This window comes from Rhinolophus hipposideros, assembly GCF_964194185.1.
Source record: "Rhinolophus hipposideros genome assembly, chromosome: 3".
NCBI lineage: Eukaryota > Metazoa > Chordata > Mammalia > Chiroptera > Rhinolophidae > Rhinolophus > Rhinolophus hipposideros.
Genome location: NC_138049.1, coordinates 46,014,969 through 46,032,902, shown reverse-complemented (window position 1 = coordinate 46,032,902; position 17,934 = coordinate 46,014,969). Strand labels below are relative to the sequence as shown.

Sequence of the window (17,934 nt, the reverse complement as noted above, 5' to 3'; positions counted from 1 at the left end):
ACTGTCCTTTCCTTATGTTTAATTTTAGCTGGGTTTAGAGTGCTTCTGATTGATAACTGTAATACCTTTTTATAGGGCGTCAGTGCAGTCAGATTGTTCCCCCTCTCTGGCCATTTATTGCTGTCTTGTTCCATGGACTGTAAAATTAAGGTGAGTGTGCAGTAATAGAGTAAGAGTGCTGCAAAGCTAGTGCTTTGGTTAAATCTATTTGGTTAATTATAAATAAATTTGGGTTTGTTAGGTAATTAGAGGCTAATTGTTTTCTCTTAGGCCCTGTGAAAGCAACAATTTAGGAACTGCTTCCAAACCTGTTGATTCCAATATGGCTCTATGGTCCAGTTGGCAAGGCTCTTTAGTGAGCTTAGATAACTGATTAGAATGTAATCAATCACTTTGGCTTTAGATACGTAAATGTTTACTCATTAACAATGAATTTTTGAGGCTTTTGGATATGTAAGTTTCATTTGTTCCTCAGAACCTGATGAGATAGAGAGGACACATAGAGATACGATTTTTAGAGGGTAGATAATGTAATTCATCCTTTTTCTTATAAATGCTAGTAGACACCAAGTGGCAGGAATGCTTCCAGACTCTTCTCCCACTTTTTATAATCTCAGGAAGCTTGACCTCTAGGTGATGTTCAGCTGTAGATTATGTGGTAGGAAAAATTCAGTTGCCAATGCACGTCAACTTAAATATGAGGAAAGCCTTTTAAAAAACCTTAAATCTGAAATAATAGTTCTTTTCTGTTTTGTGTTTTATATCTCTGGATCATTATGATGGTCAATAAATAGCAACCCTATAGTGTTCTTGGGGCTTGGAAAGTTGACTCGTTAAGATTTTATCCTTTGTAAATAATTCATGGATATTAACAATATCTAAAGGCTTTTTTTTTCTTTTTTGTAATGAAAACAGTCATTTAGACATTTGTACTTAGTACTAGCTTAAGATGACAGGCCAACAGTTTAGAGTAAAAGCCCTTATTTCCTTTAACTTTTACTTTATACATTCTATGTTAATTGAGATTAAGGTCTTCTCTTTGACCAATTAGAAAAGCATAGAATTCAGTTTAGTTCACTTCTATAAATATTTGTCAGGTATCTATTATGTTCAAGGGGCTGAGAATAAAAAATTATTAAGGCACTGTCCCTTAATGAGCATTTTCATTGTGATGTGAATGATGGTTATACAGGCAGGAGTTCTGCTTTCAAAGAGGAAACTCACTAGGAAGGTAACTGGGTAAAGGGGGTTAGAGAGCAGCGTATGTCTGAGATGTCGGAGAAGACTGAGTACGTTAATCAGCATGGTGTGTGCTGAAAGTACAAGTTTGTGGTGGCTGGAGTCTAACATCTGAGACACAAAAGAACTACTACAGTCACAGGAAAAGGACCAGGTCCCGGAAGTCCGTGCCTGTTGTGCTGTGGGAACTGAGCCGATCCTGTTGATGTTGGGTGGCCAGGAAATGCTTTCTATTTTAGAGGACTAGCAACACTGTTGAGGATTAGATGTGAGGCTGGCAAGAATAAAGGTAGTTTTAAAGCCATCGTCTTCATCCACTTCAGATAGGATGAGAATAATGAGCCTGTTACATGTTAGTCTAGGTCCTCATTCTCATAATGCAGCTTTTATAATACTTGTTACTTCAGAAAAGTTCAAAAAACCCAAAAAAACTTGCAGTACCAAAATGTTATAACCATGGCACTTTTAATAGTATTTAATTCTTTTAAAAGTAGTTCACAGTATTCCTTAAGTAGAAACTTTCATCATAGAAAATATGTTAAATACAGAAAAGAACAAGAAGAAAATAAAAATCACCTGTATTAGCTCTAAGTCCTAGTGATGTTTTGATGTATCTTTCAGTATCAGGTTTCAAAGTTTAGCTTTAAAGAGTGTGTGTGTGGTGTGTGTGTGTGTGTGTGTGTCCATCCGTCCATGAGTCCAAATAGTGCAACACAGACTAGCAGCGCCAAGCAGTGTATTTAATGATGTATAATGCCTTTGCTTAAATCCCCTGTACACAGGCATGCATACACATAGCTTATGACTGTTGGTACTGATTGAAAGTTGTCATTTTGTCAGTCTTGTATTAAATTTAATATTTCTATGTGTTTTTTCCCCTAGCTATGGGAGGTTTATGGAGACAGGCGCTGTCTGCGAACATTTATTGGTAATATTTCTTTTTTCCCTGACTATAAATCTGTTTGGAAAGACTTTGTAAACTTTTTAACATTATTGACTATAATTTTACTACACTAATATGAAATAAAGTCTCATTGGCTTTAGTCACATAGATAAAAGTCATATAGATAAAAAAAGAGAACTGGGAAGAGAGAGCAGCAGAAGCAAAGGTAGAAGTTGTATGAGAAAGCATGCTGCTTTGCGGGAACCACATATATTCCAGAATTCCCAGTGTGTGGGATATGGTGAGAGGTGAAAGTGAGAAAAGGAGTAGAAGGGGGATCAGAGTATGGAGGCCCTTGTGTGCCATTAATAAAGGACTTTAGACTCTACCCTGACGACGTTGGGAAGCAACCATTAAACATCTCTTGCAGGAAAGCAACATGATCAGATTTGAAGTTTACAAAGATCACAGCGGCAGTATGGCGGGTGTTTGATGGGGCAGGCCTGGAGGCAGAGGAATGAATTACCAGGTTACTCCATTGGCCTGGATTAGAGATGGTGAGAGCCTGAATTAAGACCACAGAGATGGAGGGGAAGGATTAATCAAGAGTTAAAATCAGTGGCTTGGTAACTGGATGAGAGTGATAAGGGTGAGGCAGGAATCTAGGGTGACTTCCAGGTGGCTGCATGAATGGTGGTGTCATTCACCAAGGGAGGGAACAGAAGAGGATGGTGAGGTTTCAGAGTCATTGAATTTGAGTTGCCTTTGGGATACTGAGATGAAAATGTCCAGTAAGCAATTAGGTAGCCAGATATTAAGCTTCAAAGAGAGGCTGGGAATTGGCAACTAAAGCATAGGAAAGGAAAAGATTGATAGAACTCCTTGAAGGAAAGAAGAGCACCAGAGAGGACTGCTTTGTGCTAGTCTAGCCTTTTTCATAGAGAATAGTTTATTGTCTTTGTCAGATTTCATGTGAAGATTAGTTACATTTCCAAATTTAACTATACTGTGTTGAAACACTATTTGTGTGAATCGTCGTGCCTCTGTTTTTAGATTGAAGTGGGAGTCTGTTCTGTAGTGTTTTATGATTTTAGGGCCTCACTGCACAAATAAATACTGCCCAAGATGCCGGAGCAGCCTAAGGAAAGACTAATGGAAAGGCTCTCAGCAGCACATAGGGAAACAAAATGTCTCCTGCAGATGTAGTGGATTTGGTCCCCATTTGTCTCCTCTGCAGTGGCAGACAGTTTTTCAGTGGAAAACTGAGAATTTCCTCCTGAAGAAGATGATAGCAGCCCTGACTAGGACTCCTGCTATAGAGAAAGGGCCTAATTGCCACGGCACATAGTGCCTGCCTAGAGTTGATGGGTGGTGGCGGCTCAGGGCGGCTGTATATGGCTGACCATTTGTGCCCTGCATGTTTTACACAATTAATTGTACTTTGGCAGTCTTGGTCATGGTGGAGTTAAAAACAGGAAAGTTTCTGCTTTCATTTAGCCACGTTTTATTTGTCTCTGTACTTTTCAAAAGAATTTATTGGCAAGATTGATTTCAGACTTGCACCTTAAAGTTAATTTGTCAAAATGCCATCTTAAAACAAAATAGAAGTTAATATTTGTTTTCAGAAAGGCTTTGTCTCTGAGATTCTGTGTAATTTGGTAATGTGATCACACAAATAACACTTAAAATTAATGAACAGTTTTCATGAACTTTATGTGTAGGTCACTGTTTTTACTTCAAGCTTGTGAGTAATCTGAGAGAACCTCCAAAATGTCACCAGTCATTTTCATTGGCCTCTTGTTTCTTTAAATTCTTAGCTGTTTAGTCATCAGTTGTACATATTAAGAGATTGCCATAACAGACTTGAAAATAAAAAAGTTAGATCTTTTCTCTTGGTTCTTACCTAAATGTCATGAATTACCTGAGGAGCTTTTTGCAGGAGGGGCAGGGTGGAAACCACCTAGATTAGATGGTTTCTAAAGATACTCCATTTCCATTGCTTCTGCCTTTAGGTCACAGTAAAGCTGTTAGGGACATCTGCTTTAATACTGCAGGAACACAGTTCCTCAGCGCAGCCTATGACAGGTATCTTAAGCTGTGGGACACTGAGACAGGTAAGAGCTCACTTATACTAATACATATGTATCTTACAAATTTGCATTTTTGAATGAAACATGTGGCAAAATGGTACCTTCTCTAACTGCTAATTCTCCTATGCTTGACTATTAGCCTATATCACAAAATGTAGAGTTGAAACTCAGCTATATGAGTAGCTCTTTGTGAAACTGTTTCCACTAAATGCAATTGATAAAGCAGACGTATTGATAGATAAGGAAATTTGAAATCTTCTAGACTATTAATTGATCTTTTTGTTCCCCTAAGTCACCTAGCACATTGCACTGCACATAATAGAAGCACAGTACATGTCTGATGAACAGAATTAAATTTAATTGCCCAAACTGATTAAAATGTAGGTCTAAACTTCCAAGGTCCAGTTGGTTTTATATATTTAAAGACATATATTGCATCAGTACGTTTTGGCTAGTATAATTTTTATGTAATTAAAAAACCATCTTTCATCTTGCTGAGTTTTAAGAGTAATGATTATAATTAATATTTATTGAACACTTACTGTTTACCAGGCATTATGCTAAGAGCTTATATGCAGTATCTTATTCAATCCTTAAAATATCCCTATGAGATAAGTACTATTATTGTTATAGATGAGGAAACTGAGGCTTAAAGTGATAAGTGTTGTAGGGTTACACAGCTAGTAAATGGCCCAGTGGTTCATACCAAGGTCTCTAATGCCAAAGCCCTTTCTCGTAAATTCTTTAGCAGTCGGTCCTCAGCTCTGGCTGCACGTCATAATCAACTGGAGAGTTGTATCTATTCTGCAATTGATTTTATAGATTTACTTTTGAAAGAATTATTTTTAATCATAAAATGCCCATGAAAAGGAACAATGTGGTTTACACTAAAGAGCAAGCAATAGGCTGCCTTTCCTCATAACTTATTAAGCTGATTATCTCTAGATCTTAATCCCTGGGTTGTCTTTAAGGTGGTCAGATTTAATTTGCCTAGTTTAACTTGGGTCTTTGATTTTAGGACAGTGTATATCAAGATTTACAAACCGAAAAGTACCGTATTGTGTCAAATTTAATCCTGATGAAGATAAGCAAAACCTCTTTGTGGCTGGGATGTCTGATAAAAAGATTGTGCAAGTAAGTAAGTCTTCTCACAACATTTTAAAGATTCATGAACTTTGTGTTGTATCGGGATGGAATAAGAAATATCAACTTGTTGGATGTTTGCTACTTTTAGGGACTGCTGGTGTTCTATTCTCGGTAGAAAACAGTAAATTCATAAAAACATGATGTTGGAAATCTTTTCCTCTCTCCACTTTCCATAATTATGATCTTCGTTTTCATAAATCTGCTCCATTTCTGTCTTTACCTCTTCTCTTGTTTGCTATACAGTGGGATATTCGAAGTGGAGAAATTGTGCAAGAATATGATCGGCATTTGGGAGCTGTCAACACCATTGTTTTTGTTGATGAGAACAGGAGGTTTGTGAGCACATCTGATGACAAGAGCCTAAGAGTTTGGGAATGGTGAGTTTCTATCAGTAGAAAATCTGATTATATAAAGCAAGCAATTTAAAAATTTGTGGCCAATGACAAAGCCCGATAACATGCAGCCATTTGAATATTTTCACAGCTGTGATCTTGCCCATCAAATAACGATTGGATTATCCAGAATATGGAAATAAAAATTTAAACATGCTACTTTTCTTAGTCTTTGTATAATCTATCTAAAGGATACCATGTTTCCCCGAAAATAAGACCTAACCGGAAAATAAGCTCTAGCATGATTTTTCAGGATGACATCCCCTGAACATAAGCCCTAATGTGTCTTTTGGAGCAAAAATTAATATAAGACCCAGTCTTATTTTTGGGGAAACACGGTATGTATCTTGAGTCATTTTTCTGGGGAAAGGTTTGTATAGTGCAATCTTACATTCTTTATTAGGTATCTTATTCATCTTTGCAAAATGACCAACGTAGGGGCCACGGATGTATGACTATATTGGTTACACTAGAGTTTGAGCATAAGATCCTGGCCTCAGAACCAACCCAAAGAAAATACTGAAAAATCTCTTAATTTTTTCAGTGTCTACATTTTGACTCCTCAATATTGAAAATGACCCCATTTCATCACGCTTGTGCCCTGTCACTTATAGTGCATATGAGAGAAAACAAATGTTTTTTTATTCGTAGAACATAATCAGAATATACTGGTTAATTTTGCTTTCCTAAAGAAAAAGAAAACTACTTTTATAAAGCCAAGAAATATTAAAAGCTAATTTCAGTAAGTGTCAAAAATGATGTATTATAATTTATTTCCAAAGAAATGCATAATTTGTTAAAATGAATGTTTGAATGCAACCCAGCTTGTCTTGACAGTCAGTCATGAAGCACAGTTCAGTTGTGATTACAGCCTTGCAGGGAGTAGAAAGTATGTCTTCCCACCCCCAGAATTTGTTCTGCTTTAAGTAAGAAGCCTTGAACTACAGCCAGTAGTTTCCTCCTGAAACTGAATTCCTCTGTGGAGCTGAGCAAGTCCTTAACCATTGTCAGGGCAATTTGGGTAATTGAAAATTTAACTGCATTTTTCTCCACACTCACCACCAGAGCACCCCTCCAAATTACCCCCAATAAAGGAAGAGTTGACTATACTTTATATTATATGTAGTCTTCACGTCATCCTTGAGGTCCATGAGTTGAGCCTACCTTATAACTAAGATCTGAGTCACCTTAGACCAATTTGGACACACATTGTCCAAATTGATATAAATACACACATTGTGAAAGGATTCTTCACCTTCACCTCACATATTTACCTTTTTTTTTTTTTTGCTGAGAGCACTTAGGTTCTACTCAGAAAATTTCATACAGTACAGTATGAACCAATCAACCATAGTCACCATGTTATACATTATATACATTAGATCCTCAGGCCTTATTCATCTTACAACTAAATGTTTGTACCCTTTTACTAGCCTTAGTTTTCCCCTACCTACCCAGCCCTTGGCAGCCACCATTCATTGTATTCTCTGCTTCTATGAGTTCAACTTTTTTTTTTTTAAGCGATAGCATTATTTATCTTTCTCTGTCTAGCTTATTTCACTTAGCATAATGCTCTCCAGGTTCATCCATGTTGTCACAAATGGCAAGATTTCCTTTTTTAAAGGCTGGATAATGTTCCATTGTATATATAAATACACGTTATCCATTCATCCATCAACAGATAACTTATAGTTTTCAACGTACAGATTTTTCATCTCCTTGGTTTAATTTATTCTTAGATATTTTATTGTTTTTTATGCTGTTGTAAACAGGATTGTTTTCTTAATTTTTCTTCCCAGTGGTTCACTGTTAGTGTATAGAAATGCAAATGATTTTTGTATATTGATTTGGCATCCTACTACTTTACTGAATTTATTTATTAATTCTAACAGTTCTATGGCAGACCCTTTAGGATTTTCTATATATAACATGTCATCTGCAAACAGAGACAATTGTACCTCATCCTGTTTGATTTAGATGCCTTTTATTTCTTTTTCTTGCCTACTCTTCTGGCTAAGACTTCCAATACTATGTTGAATAAAAGTGGTAAAAGTGGATAACATTGTCTGTTTCCTGATCTGAGAGGAGAAACTTTCAGCTTTTCACTACTGAGTGTGATGTTAGCTGTGGGCTTGTCACATGTGGGTATGTTTCCTCTATACCTAGTTTGTTGAGATTTTTTATCATGAAAGGATGTTGAATTTCGTCAGTTATTTTTTCTCCATTTATTCACATGATCATATGATTTTTATCCTTCATTTTGTTATTGTGGTGTATCACATATATTGATTTGCATATATTCAAAAGTGTCCTTGCATCCCAGGGGAAAATCCCACTTGGTCAGAGTATATAATACTATTAATGTACTGTTGAATTTGGTTAGCTAATATTTTGTTGAATGTTTTGCATCTGTGGTCATCAGGGATGTTGGCCTGTAATGCTGGCCTCTTAAAAATGACTTTGGAAGTATTCCTTCCTCTTCTGTTTTTTGGAAGAGTTTAAGAAGGATTGATACTAATTTTATGAATGTTTGGTGTAGTTCACTAGTGAAGCCATCTAATCTTGTACATTTTTTTTGTTGAAAAGATTTTTATCAGTTTGACCATCTCCTTGGTCGTTACTGATCTGCTCAGATAATCTATTTCTCATGATTCAGTCTTGGTAGGTTGTATATTTCTACGTATTTTCCTTTTCTTATAGGCTACTTAATGTGTTGGCATATAAATTGTTCATAGTATTCCTGTGATCCTTAGTGTTTCTATATTATCAGTTGTAATGTCTCTTTCATTTCTGATTTTATTTATTAAAGTCTTTTGTCCTTTTTTGTTAGTCTAGCTAGATTTTTGTCCATTTTGTTCATCTTATTTTTAAAAAGCTTAGTTTTATTGATCTTTTCTATTATCTTTTTAGTCTCTGTTTCATTTATTTGCTCTCTGATCTTTACTTCCTTCCTTCTGCTAACTTTAAGCTATTTGTCTTCCTTTTCTAGTTCCTTGAAGTGTAAAGTTAGGTTGTTTATTTGAGATCTTCCCTTCTTAATGTAGGTGTTTATCACTATAAACATCCCTCTTTGAATTGCTTTTGCTGCATCCCATAGTTTTGGTATGCTGTGTTTCTGTTTTCATTTGTCTCAAAATTTTTTTATTTCCCTTTCGATTTCTTCTTTGACCCATTTCTTGTTCAGTAGCATGTTGTTTAATCTCCACATGTTTGTGAATTTTCCTGTTTTCTTCTCATAATTGATTTCTAGTGTCATACCATTGTGGTCAGAAATGATGCTTGATATTAGTTCAAACTTCTTAAATTTACTTAGTTTTATTTTGTGACCTAATATATGACCTGTCCTGGAGAATGCCCTTGTATATTTGAGAGTAATGTGTCTTGTGCTCCTGTTGGGTGGAATGTTGTGTATATATGAGAGTTAGGTCCATCTGGTCTAACATATCATTTAAGTCCAATGTTTCCTTATTGATTTTCTTACTGATTTTCTGATCTATCTATTTTCTGATCTATCTATCTATTGTTGAAAGTGGGGTATTGAAGTCCCTTACTATTATTGTATTCCTATTTATTTCTTCCTTCAGATCTATTAATATTTGCATTATATATTTAGGTGCTTTGATGTTGGGTACATAAATATTTACAACTGTTATATCCTTTTGATGAATTGACCCTTTTATCATTATATAATGACCTTCTTTGTCTCTTATTACAGTTTTTGGCTAAAGTCTCTCTTGTTTGATATAAGTATAGTTTAGTTATTCCTGCTTTCTTTTGGTTTCCATGTACATGGAGTATCTTTATCCCTTCACTTTCAATCTATGTGTGTCCTTAAAACTGAAGTGAGTCTCTGGTAGGCAGCATAGAGTTGGTTCTTGTTTTTTATCCTTTCAGCCACTCTTATGTCTTTTGGAGAATTTAGTCCTTTTACATTTAAAGTAATTATCGATGGGTATGGACTTAAGATTTTGTTCATTGTTTTCTGGTTGTTTTATAGTTCCTTTGTTTCTTCCTCTGTTTGTGACTTGATGATTTTCTGTAGTTGTATGATTTGATTCCTGTCTCTTTACCTTTTGTGATTCTATTACAGGTTTTTGCTTTGTGGACACCACGACGCTTACATTAACCATACAGAACTTGAGTTCTTAATCATGTGGATGGTTAATTAGATGAATAAAGGGTCTGGTGGGGAAAGAAGATAACTTGTATCTCGATTGATTAATTAGTCAGAAAGCAATAAATGTGAGGATCAGTCTTGCTATCAAGACAAGTAGGAAGCAAAACTACCTGAGGATCCCTGAAACTGTCTTCCCCACATACAGCCATCCCTGAGATCAATTACTAGTGATACTGGCACCTTGCTTGGGAGAGAAGGGGAGTCTCTGACCACCTCAAAGTGAGAACTGACTCCAACCGTGGGAAAATTATCACTGAGACCTTCAGACAAGTGTTATTTGTCAAACTTTTATACACTAGACCTGCTTAGAGTAGCACGATTATACAACAAAACAAACCAAAGGAAACTTGGTTTTCTGAATACTATACAAACTAAGACCGTGTTTCCCCAAAAATAAGACCTAGCCTGAGCATCAGCTCTAATGCGTCTTTTGCAGCAAAAATTGATATAAGACCCAGTATTATATTATATTATATCCAGTATTATATTATATATATTATATAAGACCCGGTCTTATATATATATTATACATGTTATATAATATATTTATATTATATTAAAATAAGACCGGGTCTTATATTAATTTTTGCTCCAAAAGACGCATTAGAGCACATGGTCCGGCTAGGTCTTATTTTCGGGAAAACCCGGGATTACTAAGTAGTTTTAAAGGCGAATAAGAGATTATAATTAGATATTGAGCAGCCTGTAGTATTCTAATTGACTGAATTCATAAGATGTCATAGACATTTTTTCTCCCAATAGTATTTATTTCTTTAACGTATTTTTAAAAGAAAATTTTACAGAGGTTGATACTATTTATCTATTAGCTTTAAATTTTCACAAATTTTTATTAGGGTATTTTCAGTGATTGCATTTCCAGACTGAAGATTATTTGTAAGATATAAGTTACTAGCTTATTATATTGAATTACAGTTTCTGTTATAATTAGAAAATAGTGTTGTTTATTAAATAAAAATGCCTAGTAGACATTTTTACTAGTAATAATTAAGTTCATAAAGTATTCAGATTCATCTCTTGTTCTAGAGCTCATTGTACCAAGAGTTCTTAAAATAAGGGATCTGTTTAAATTTTTTTTACTTTCATTGATATGAAACTGGATTATGGGTAATTTACTTTAGAAAATGCACTTATAATAACGCACTTATAAAAATGCACTTAACCATTAATAATAAGAATGAGGAGGGACAAACAGTTGAACCTTTTTCAGATTGAGGCTCTTTTCAATACGTTTGGGTCATTCCGAATGTCAGGTTTTTTTACCTTAGATGTATAAAGGGTTGGAGATTTGATCAACGATACTGTTCCCCAGGTTATACCTAAAATGTTTTCCTCTTACAAAGACCCTGGTAGAATTTTTTTCTAATCATTTTCCTCTTCTGGATGGATAGACAAATGAATGAGAAAATCCTTACTTAAAGGCAAGTTATTATTTTTGGTATTATATTTTCCGTTTAATCATAGTCTTGGAATGGAAATTACTGCTTTATATTCTGAGATAACATCAGATTACATTTCCCACACACTCTCTGTAAAAAACTTTTTGGTGTATCATGAAAAGCAACAAGACAAATCCTTCAAAATTACTAAAGAATTTTTCATCATAGAGAACATTAAAAATGAAAAGGCTACACTGTTGGTGGGAATGCAGACTGGTGCAGCCGCTATGGAAGGCAGTGTGGAGGTTCCTCAAGAAATTACGAATAGAATTACCATATGACCCAGCAATCGCTCTCCTGAGTATCTACCCCAAAAATATAAAAGCATTTCTCTATAGAGACACGTGTACTCCAATGTTCATTGCAGCTTTGTTTACTGTGGCCAAGACATGGAAACAACCAAAATGTCCTTCGATAGATGAATGTATAAAGAAGTTGTGGTACATATACACAATGGAATACTATTCGGCGTTAAGGAAAGATGATATAGGAGCATTTGTGACAACATGGATGGATCTTGAGAGTATAATGCTAAGTGAAATAAGTCAGACAGAAAAAGCAGAGAACCCTATGATTTCACTGATATGTGGTATATAAACCAAAAAGAACAAGACAAACAAATGAGAAACAAAAACTCATAGACACAGGCAATAATTTAGTGGTTACCAGAGGGTAAGGGGGTCGGGGGTGGGTGATGAGGGTAAAGGGGATCAAATATATGGTGATGGAAGGAGAACTGACCCTGGGTGGTGAACACACAATGGGATTTATAGACGATGTAATACAGAATTGTACACCTGAAATCTATGTAAATTTACTAACAATTGTCACCCCAATAAATTTAATTTAAAAAAAAAATGAAAAGGCGCTTCGAATTTTTGATGATTCTTGATTTAGGCAACTAGGTTTTAGATTTTTGTTTTATCCTGTGCATCATTCGTAAGATAATTTTGTTAATGCTTTTTCTCCTGCACCTACACATTTGGAGTATTTTACCTGTAACTTTTGAAAATAGAAGCTGTCCAGATACCAAGCACTTAATCTCCCTTACCTTTCCTGAAATCTCATCATTTTTGGAGGGGCTCGACCTACTTGCAGATCCCTATGGAGCTTTGCTTACCCTTCAGTAACATTGCTGAAGGCTCCTTAGCACCCTCGCCTGCTTGCGGGGAAAGTTAAAGCTGACTGGCAGGTAGAATAAGAATGTTGCCCTGTCGGCTTTCTTCAGACATCTTGCTTCTGCCTACCATAGGACATTTTTAGGTGAGCTCATTATTAAAGGACATTTAGTAACAGATTTTTTAAAACATAAATACCAAAGTTTAAATCAAATAGAGTTAAAAAAAGTAAAGCCTTGACACTGTTATAATTATCGCAAAATCATTTATGAACTAAAAGATTTATATTAAGCAATAGAATGTCATTTTGTGATTTTCCTTCCCCCAGGAAGTTTCATGAAAGGTTTACTAACTATATCATTTCAAGAGTGTCTCTTTTGTTTCAGAGACAATTCTTCTAAAGAAGAACAACTTACTTATTAAAGTTACTTATTCTGATATGTTATTTTTAATTTTTAGGGATATCCCTGTGGATTTCAAATATATAGCAGAACCCAGTATGCACTCAATGCCTGCAGTGACTTTGTCTCCAAACGGTGAGTTAGTAGACAGAATGTATTTTTAAATTACTTTCTAAGACATGGTGTGATTTCTGTTCAAAAGAAGGTTGGCCATTCCCTCCAAGGAGAAGTCTGTCACAGTGCCATACTTGTATAAGGAAATCTTTTCACTATTAGAAATAATCATTGGTTTTCATAGCTGAATCCTCACCCAGTCTCTTGTTTTTTTAAAAAAAATAATAATAATTTGCAATTAATGTTGACTGAGCATCTAAGGATTTCCATCTGAGAAAGTTTTTTAAAATAATTCTCCTTCCAACAGAATCCTGTTCAACAACTCATGTAATGGTTTATTGTGAGCTCTTTTTCTTTCAGGGTACATAAAATTTTGGTCTGTTTCCCCATAATGGGAAAACCTTAGCAATTCACTATGAAAGATTTTCTCAGGCAAAATAGGAAAGATAAGTCTAATACTGTTTTCTGTTCAGTAACGCATTGTCTTTAAAGTACAGGTAATTTGTACTGCTGAGGTACTGACAGCACACTAATATAATTAGAGCTCTGTGTGAGAGAATTAAAGTGGAGAATCTCACGTTTGGGCACCATTGCCATCCAAGCCACTGTTAGCACACATACTACTAGGAGTGCAGGGCAAGGAAGGGGGGGAAGAAGTCGTTTGCTCTTCCATCAGGCTATCTGCCCCAGGCAAATGGGTGATCTTGTCGTCAGATGCCCTAGGATTTTCATGAGAGGAGCAACCCAACTGGGTTCTTTTTTGATTATCACCATGTTACATTCTTTGTCACAGCTTCTACATTTCGTATACTGTATTTTTAAACCATTCGTTACAAATATTGTGCCCATCTTGAACGAGGCCATTTACCCACTCAGACTTGTTAGTATCATTCCCTTAGTTAATGTCTACAGGTATATAGGACACAAGAAGACACTGCAGTTTAGTTTAGGCTTGAGGGACTTTGGTGAATTCTGGGTAGATAAAAGCAATGTGGCCTTTCAACAACAGTTACTGAAATTTTTTTAATCATTTTTTTGTATAGTTTTATATAATAATCCTAGGTTTTCTTAACCTAAAGTTGATCTTTCCTTTTTCCATAATTAACATAGATAACTCTTTTCTCCCTATTGTTCTATTGTGTATAATACTACATATTAATTTCATTCATAAATTTTTTGTCATCGTTAAACTCAGAATTTCTGTATATCCTTATATTTAAACAAAATGTTTTTATATGAAAAGTGCTCAATGATAAAATAATAGTTTTTGTTCATATAATTTTACATATGTATAAATACCTTTTCCCAGCAACAAATTTGTAATACTTTATAGGTGGTATGGTAAATTTATTTTCCTACTCTTACAAAGTAGTTGGGAACAAAAGATATTAATGATGGAATGTATTTAAAATAAAAAGTCTTTTTAAAATGTTCAGTCTTTTTCTAAAATGCTTCCTTTATTGAATTTACAGGGAAATGGCTAGCATGCCAATCAATGGACAACCAAATCTTAATTTTTGGAGCACAGAACAGATTTAGATTAAATAAGAAAAAAATTTTTAAGGGCCATATGGTCGCAGGCTATGCTTGTCAGGTGGACTTTTCACCAGACATGAGGTAAGTTTAAATTTTCTCATGTACTCTCATATTTAAATATGATGACGTAAACTACTATTGTACAAATAGTAACACTTTACATATCACTTTCACATATGTAATTACGTGAGAACTATCCAGATTGTCAAAATGCCAAATAAAAGGGCAATAAAAAGTTACGAAAACTACCTTTGACATTTTGTAAGTTCTTTGGTACATCTCCTTATATTACTTAGTCCTGTGCCCTTTCACCACATACAAATCCCTGTCTACATAGGCAATGCCTCATTTTCTCTCTGCTTTTTTAAGCAAGGCTTAGAGGACTATAACCACTATATTGCTGTAATTGAATGAGCCACAGAAGAATTAATTCTGTATTGCATTGTTGAAGTTAACAAGTTTGCTACAGCCTTTCTGTGCTGAAATCTCAAACCCAGCTTCTGAATATTTCTAGGTCACACTAGATTTGTGAAATCTAGAGTCTAATAGTGAAATTCTGCATCCATTCCCCCCATTCTTTGCTAAAATATATAGGTATAAGTAATTCAGAAATCCCTGTAACCTTGTATGTTTGGTCTGGTAATTGGGCCCTAGACTCCGACTTCTGAGTCGTTTTAGACGTATTCAAAAGATATTGGAGCCAAAAAGGAATTATGAAGGTGGTAGAGTCTAATATAGTAGAAAGGGTCTAAATGTATTTGCTGGCTCTGTATGAAATTGGTTCCTCTGCACTGTTTCTCACTGTCTAGAGAGCGATTGTGATGTGGCCCCTGGGTCTCCTAGGCTCCCAAGTTAAAAAATAATTTATCACTCTTACATTGGTGCTCAGTGGGGATGGTTTTTTGGTAGAAGTTTAAATTATAGACGGCTTCGTGCTCTGCTTTGTTCTTCTGAGTGTTATATATTCACAGATTTTTCTCTGTTCTTCCTCTGCTTTACCAGTGTAAAGTGTTTGAATAATTTGAATTTTTCTTCCCATTTTAGCTATGTGATTTCAGGAGATGGAAATGGAAAATTAAACATCTGGGACTGGAAGACCACAAAACTCTACAGTCGGTTTAAAGCTCATGAAAAAGTGTGTATAGGTGCCGTGTGGCATCCTCATGAAACATCTAAAGTCATAACATGTGGTTGGGACGGTCTCATTAAATTGTGGGATTAATGAGATTAAGCCTTAAACGAGGATCATTTTGATCCCCTATCATATTTAACTATTTAATTATTAAATGTGTTGGATGGCAACTTGATTTACAGATCATCATTTCCTTACATGGCCTTACAAAATTGACACCTTGTTTTGAAAAAAAAAAAAAACTTTGTAAGTTTGGCTGATATGATTTCATTGGCAACTTTAGTTTGTTCTTTATAGATATTATTTATACAGAGAATGACCATCGACTTCCTATTAGACAAGTAGTTACTATTGGCAGGCGGTTTGGGCTTACCCCCATGACATACTAAAAGGATCCCTCTGGAGTCGAGAGAATCCCTAGTGGATTTGGGGGTTCTAAAGGAGGTAATACAATTAAAGACAAATAACTCATAAAGGTACCATGTACTTAGACCTCTTCAACATAAAGAAAGGTAAGGAACAGGGATGATATAATTTAATGTGACTCTGAAAGAAGGGTAACACCACCCATAATTACTGTTTTCATTATTTCCAGTGGGTCAAGTTCTAATCTTTTGGATTCAGGAGTTCCACTATTTTTTACGACACATGTTGTGTATTTTTAGTTGTAAGCCAGCAATCTTTGACTGTAGCATTCCACTAATTATTAAACAATGTAAAATACATATCAGTCCAGAGTTCTTTCCTTGACTTTGTTCCTGATCAGTATAGTCAGGACTATTTATAATCAGAGAATTATGTTATTTTTGAAGATGGAACTCAAGAGAACTCACGACTTTGCATATTATTTGTATTTACTGTCGGTAAGGACCTGACTATACTTTCAGAAATCAGGGTCTCTTAGGTCATTGCTTCACAAATGTTACTACTGAAATACTCCTCATAGGAGATAGGGTGTGAGGGCATAATTCAAAATATTAACTTGCAATTTCTTTGAAGTTGTATGTTTTATAATTTAAATTCTGATTTGGCTTGTGAATGTATTCGACAGAATTTACTAGAAACTTCTTTGCAAATCTTTGAGTAAAATTGACATTCCAGGAAAATGACTAGGGTTCCCCAGTTTGAGAAGCAGTGACTTTTAAAAAAACTTTTTTTGAACTTTAGATTGTGAAGTCAAGATAGCCTCTTGAACATAGTAGCTAATTGCACTTTAGTTTGACAAGCCATTTCTCCTGTTTGATTGCAAATCTGTATCAGATGTTTGAATGTGGTGTGAAATATGTCAGTACCATGCTACAAAAGACTGGCTCGTAGCTGCTGACTTGGAGCCAAAAATCATGTTGAGTGTTCATATTCTAAGGGCATTAGCTCTGAGTCCTATGCTATCAATAGCAGTTCACGCTTCTTGTCCTTAAGAACATCCATTTTAAAAAATTAAAAAAAAAACAAAGCCTGGTATAGATGACCAGGTGCCATAGCCACATATAAATAAATTTCAAAGGATAAAATAGAAAAACTGAATATAAGTGGTAGAGCTATGTTTTTGGACACAGGGGCACTCAAAGAAATAAGAATGCACTGCCTAGCTGCTGCCGTTTCTGTACCTGCCAGAAAGGGTGGCTGCCATTCCCTGAAGGGGAAAGAATTCAGATAAGACCTTTCCTTTAGTCCCAACCACTGGGTTTAACAATTGTGAATTAATTACATTTGGTTAGTAATGAAAGGATTAATCATATATTTAACTGTTTTGTTCAGCACCAGTATTTTGTATGCTACAAATCATAATTTCTAAATCTGAGTTTATTTTATTGTGTTTTTTTGACTGTTTCTAAACTAAGCAACTGTATATAAAAGTCTTTTTTTCAAAAAAAATCATATTTTTAAATAAAGCATTTTTTATAGAAAATGTTATCAGAATTTTCATTCTTAGTCTCCTTTTAAGTCTTAATTCTGATGAGCCACCAAATTAAACCATTTACAGATTTTAAATGGGTCATTTTGATTTTATGGAGAGAAATGAGGCTTTAGAGGTGGGTATGGTTTATTAATTATGATATATTAATGGGCTTGTTCTAATTAAATAATGAAATATATGATATAGCCCTCAGAACATACCGTTAAGTTTAACACATTCCATATTTATTCACTTAGTGGTGGCAGAGTCGTGATTGCTCTCATTTTAGAGTGCACAAGTGAGTGGGGTTCTTTTCCAGTATAAACAAGTCTCAATTATGTTACTGAAATTA

General features: G+C 35.0%; 1 protein-coding gene across 1 annotated transcript in view; it reads left to right on the top strand.

Moving 5' to 3' along the window:
* The window catches only part of CDC40 (cell division cycle 40), a 43,583-nt gene extending 25,985 nt beyond the window's left edge, over positions 1-17,598 (top strand). Inside the window, exons 8-15 of the mRNA XM_081041025.1 lie at positions 76-150; positions 2,122-2,167; positions 4,135-4,236; positions 5,231-5,346; positions 5,602-5,735; positions 12,962-13,038; positions 14,490-14,634; positions 15,598-17,598. Coding sequence (XP_080897151.1) covers positions 76-150; positions 2,122-2,167; positions 4,135-4,236; positions 5,231-5,346; positions 5,602-5,735; positions 12,962-13,038; positions 14,490-14,634; positions 15,598-15,775 — 873 coding nt within the window. The 3' untranslated portion in view covers positions 15,776-17,598. The remainder of the gene's footprint in view (positions 1-75; positions 151-2,121; positions 2,168-4,134; positions 4,237-5,230; positions 5,347-5,601; positions 5,736-12,961; positions 13,039-14,489; positions 14,635-15,597) is intronic.
* Positions 17,599-17,934: the final 336 nt, after the last annotated feature.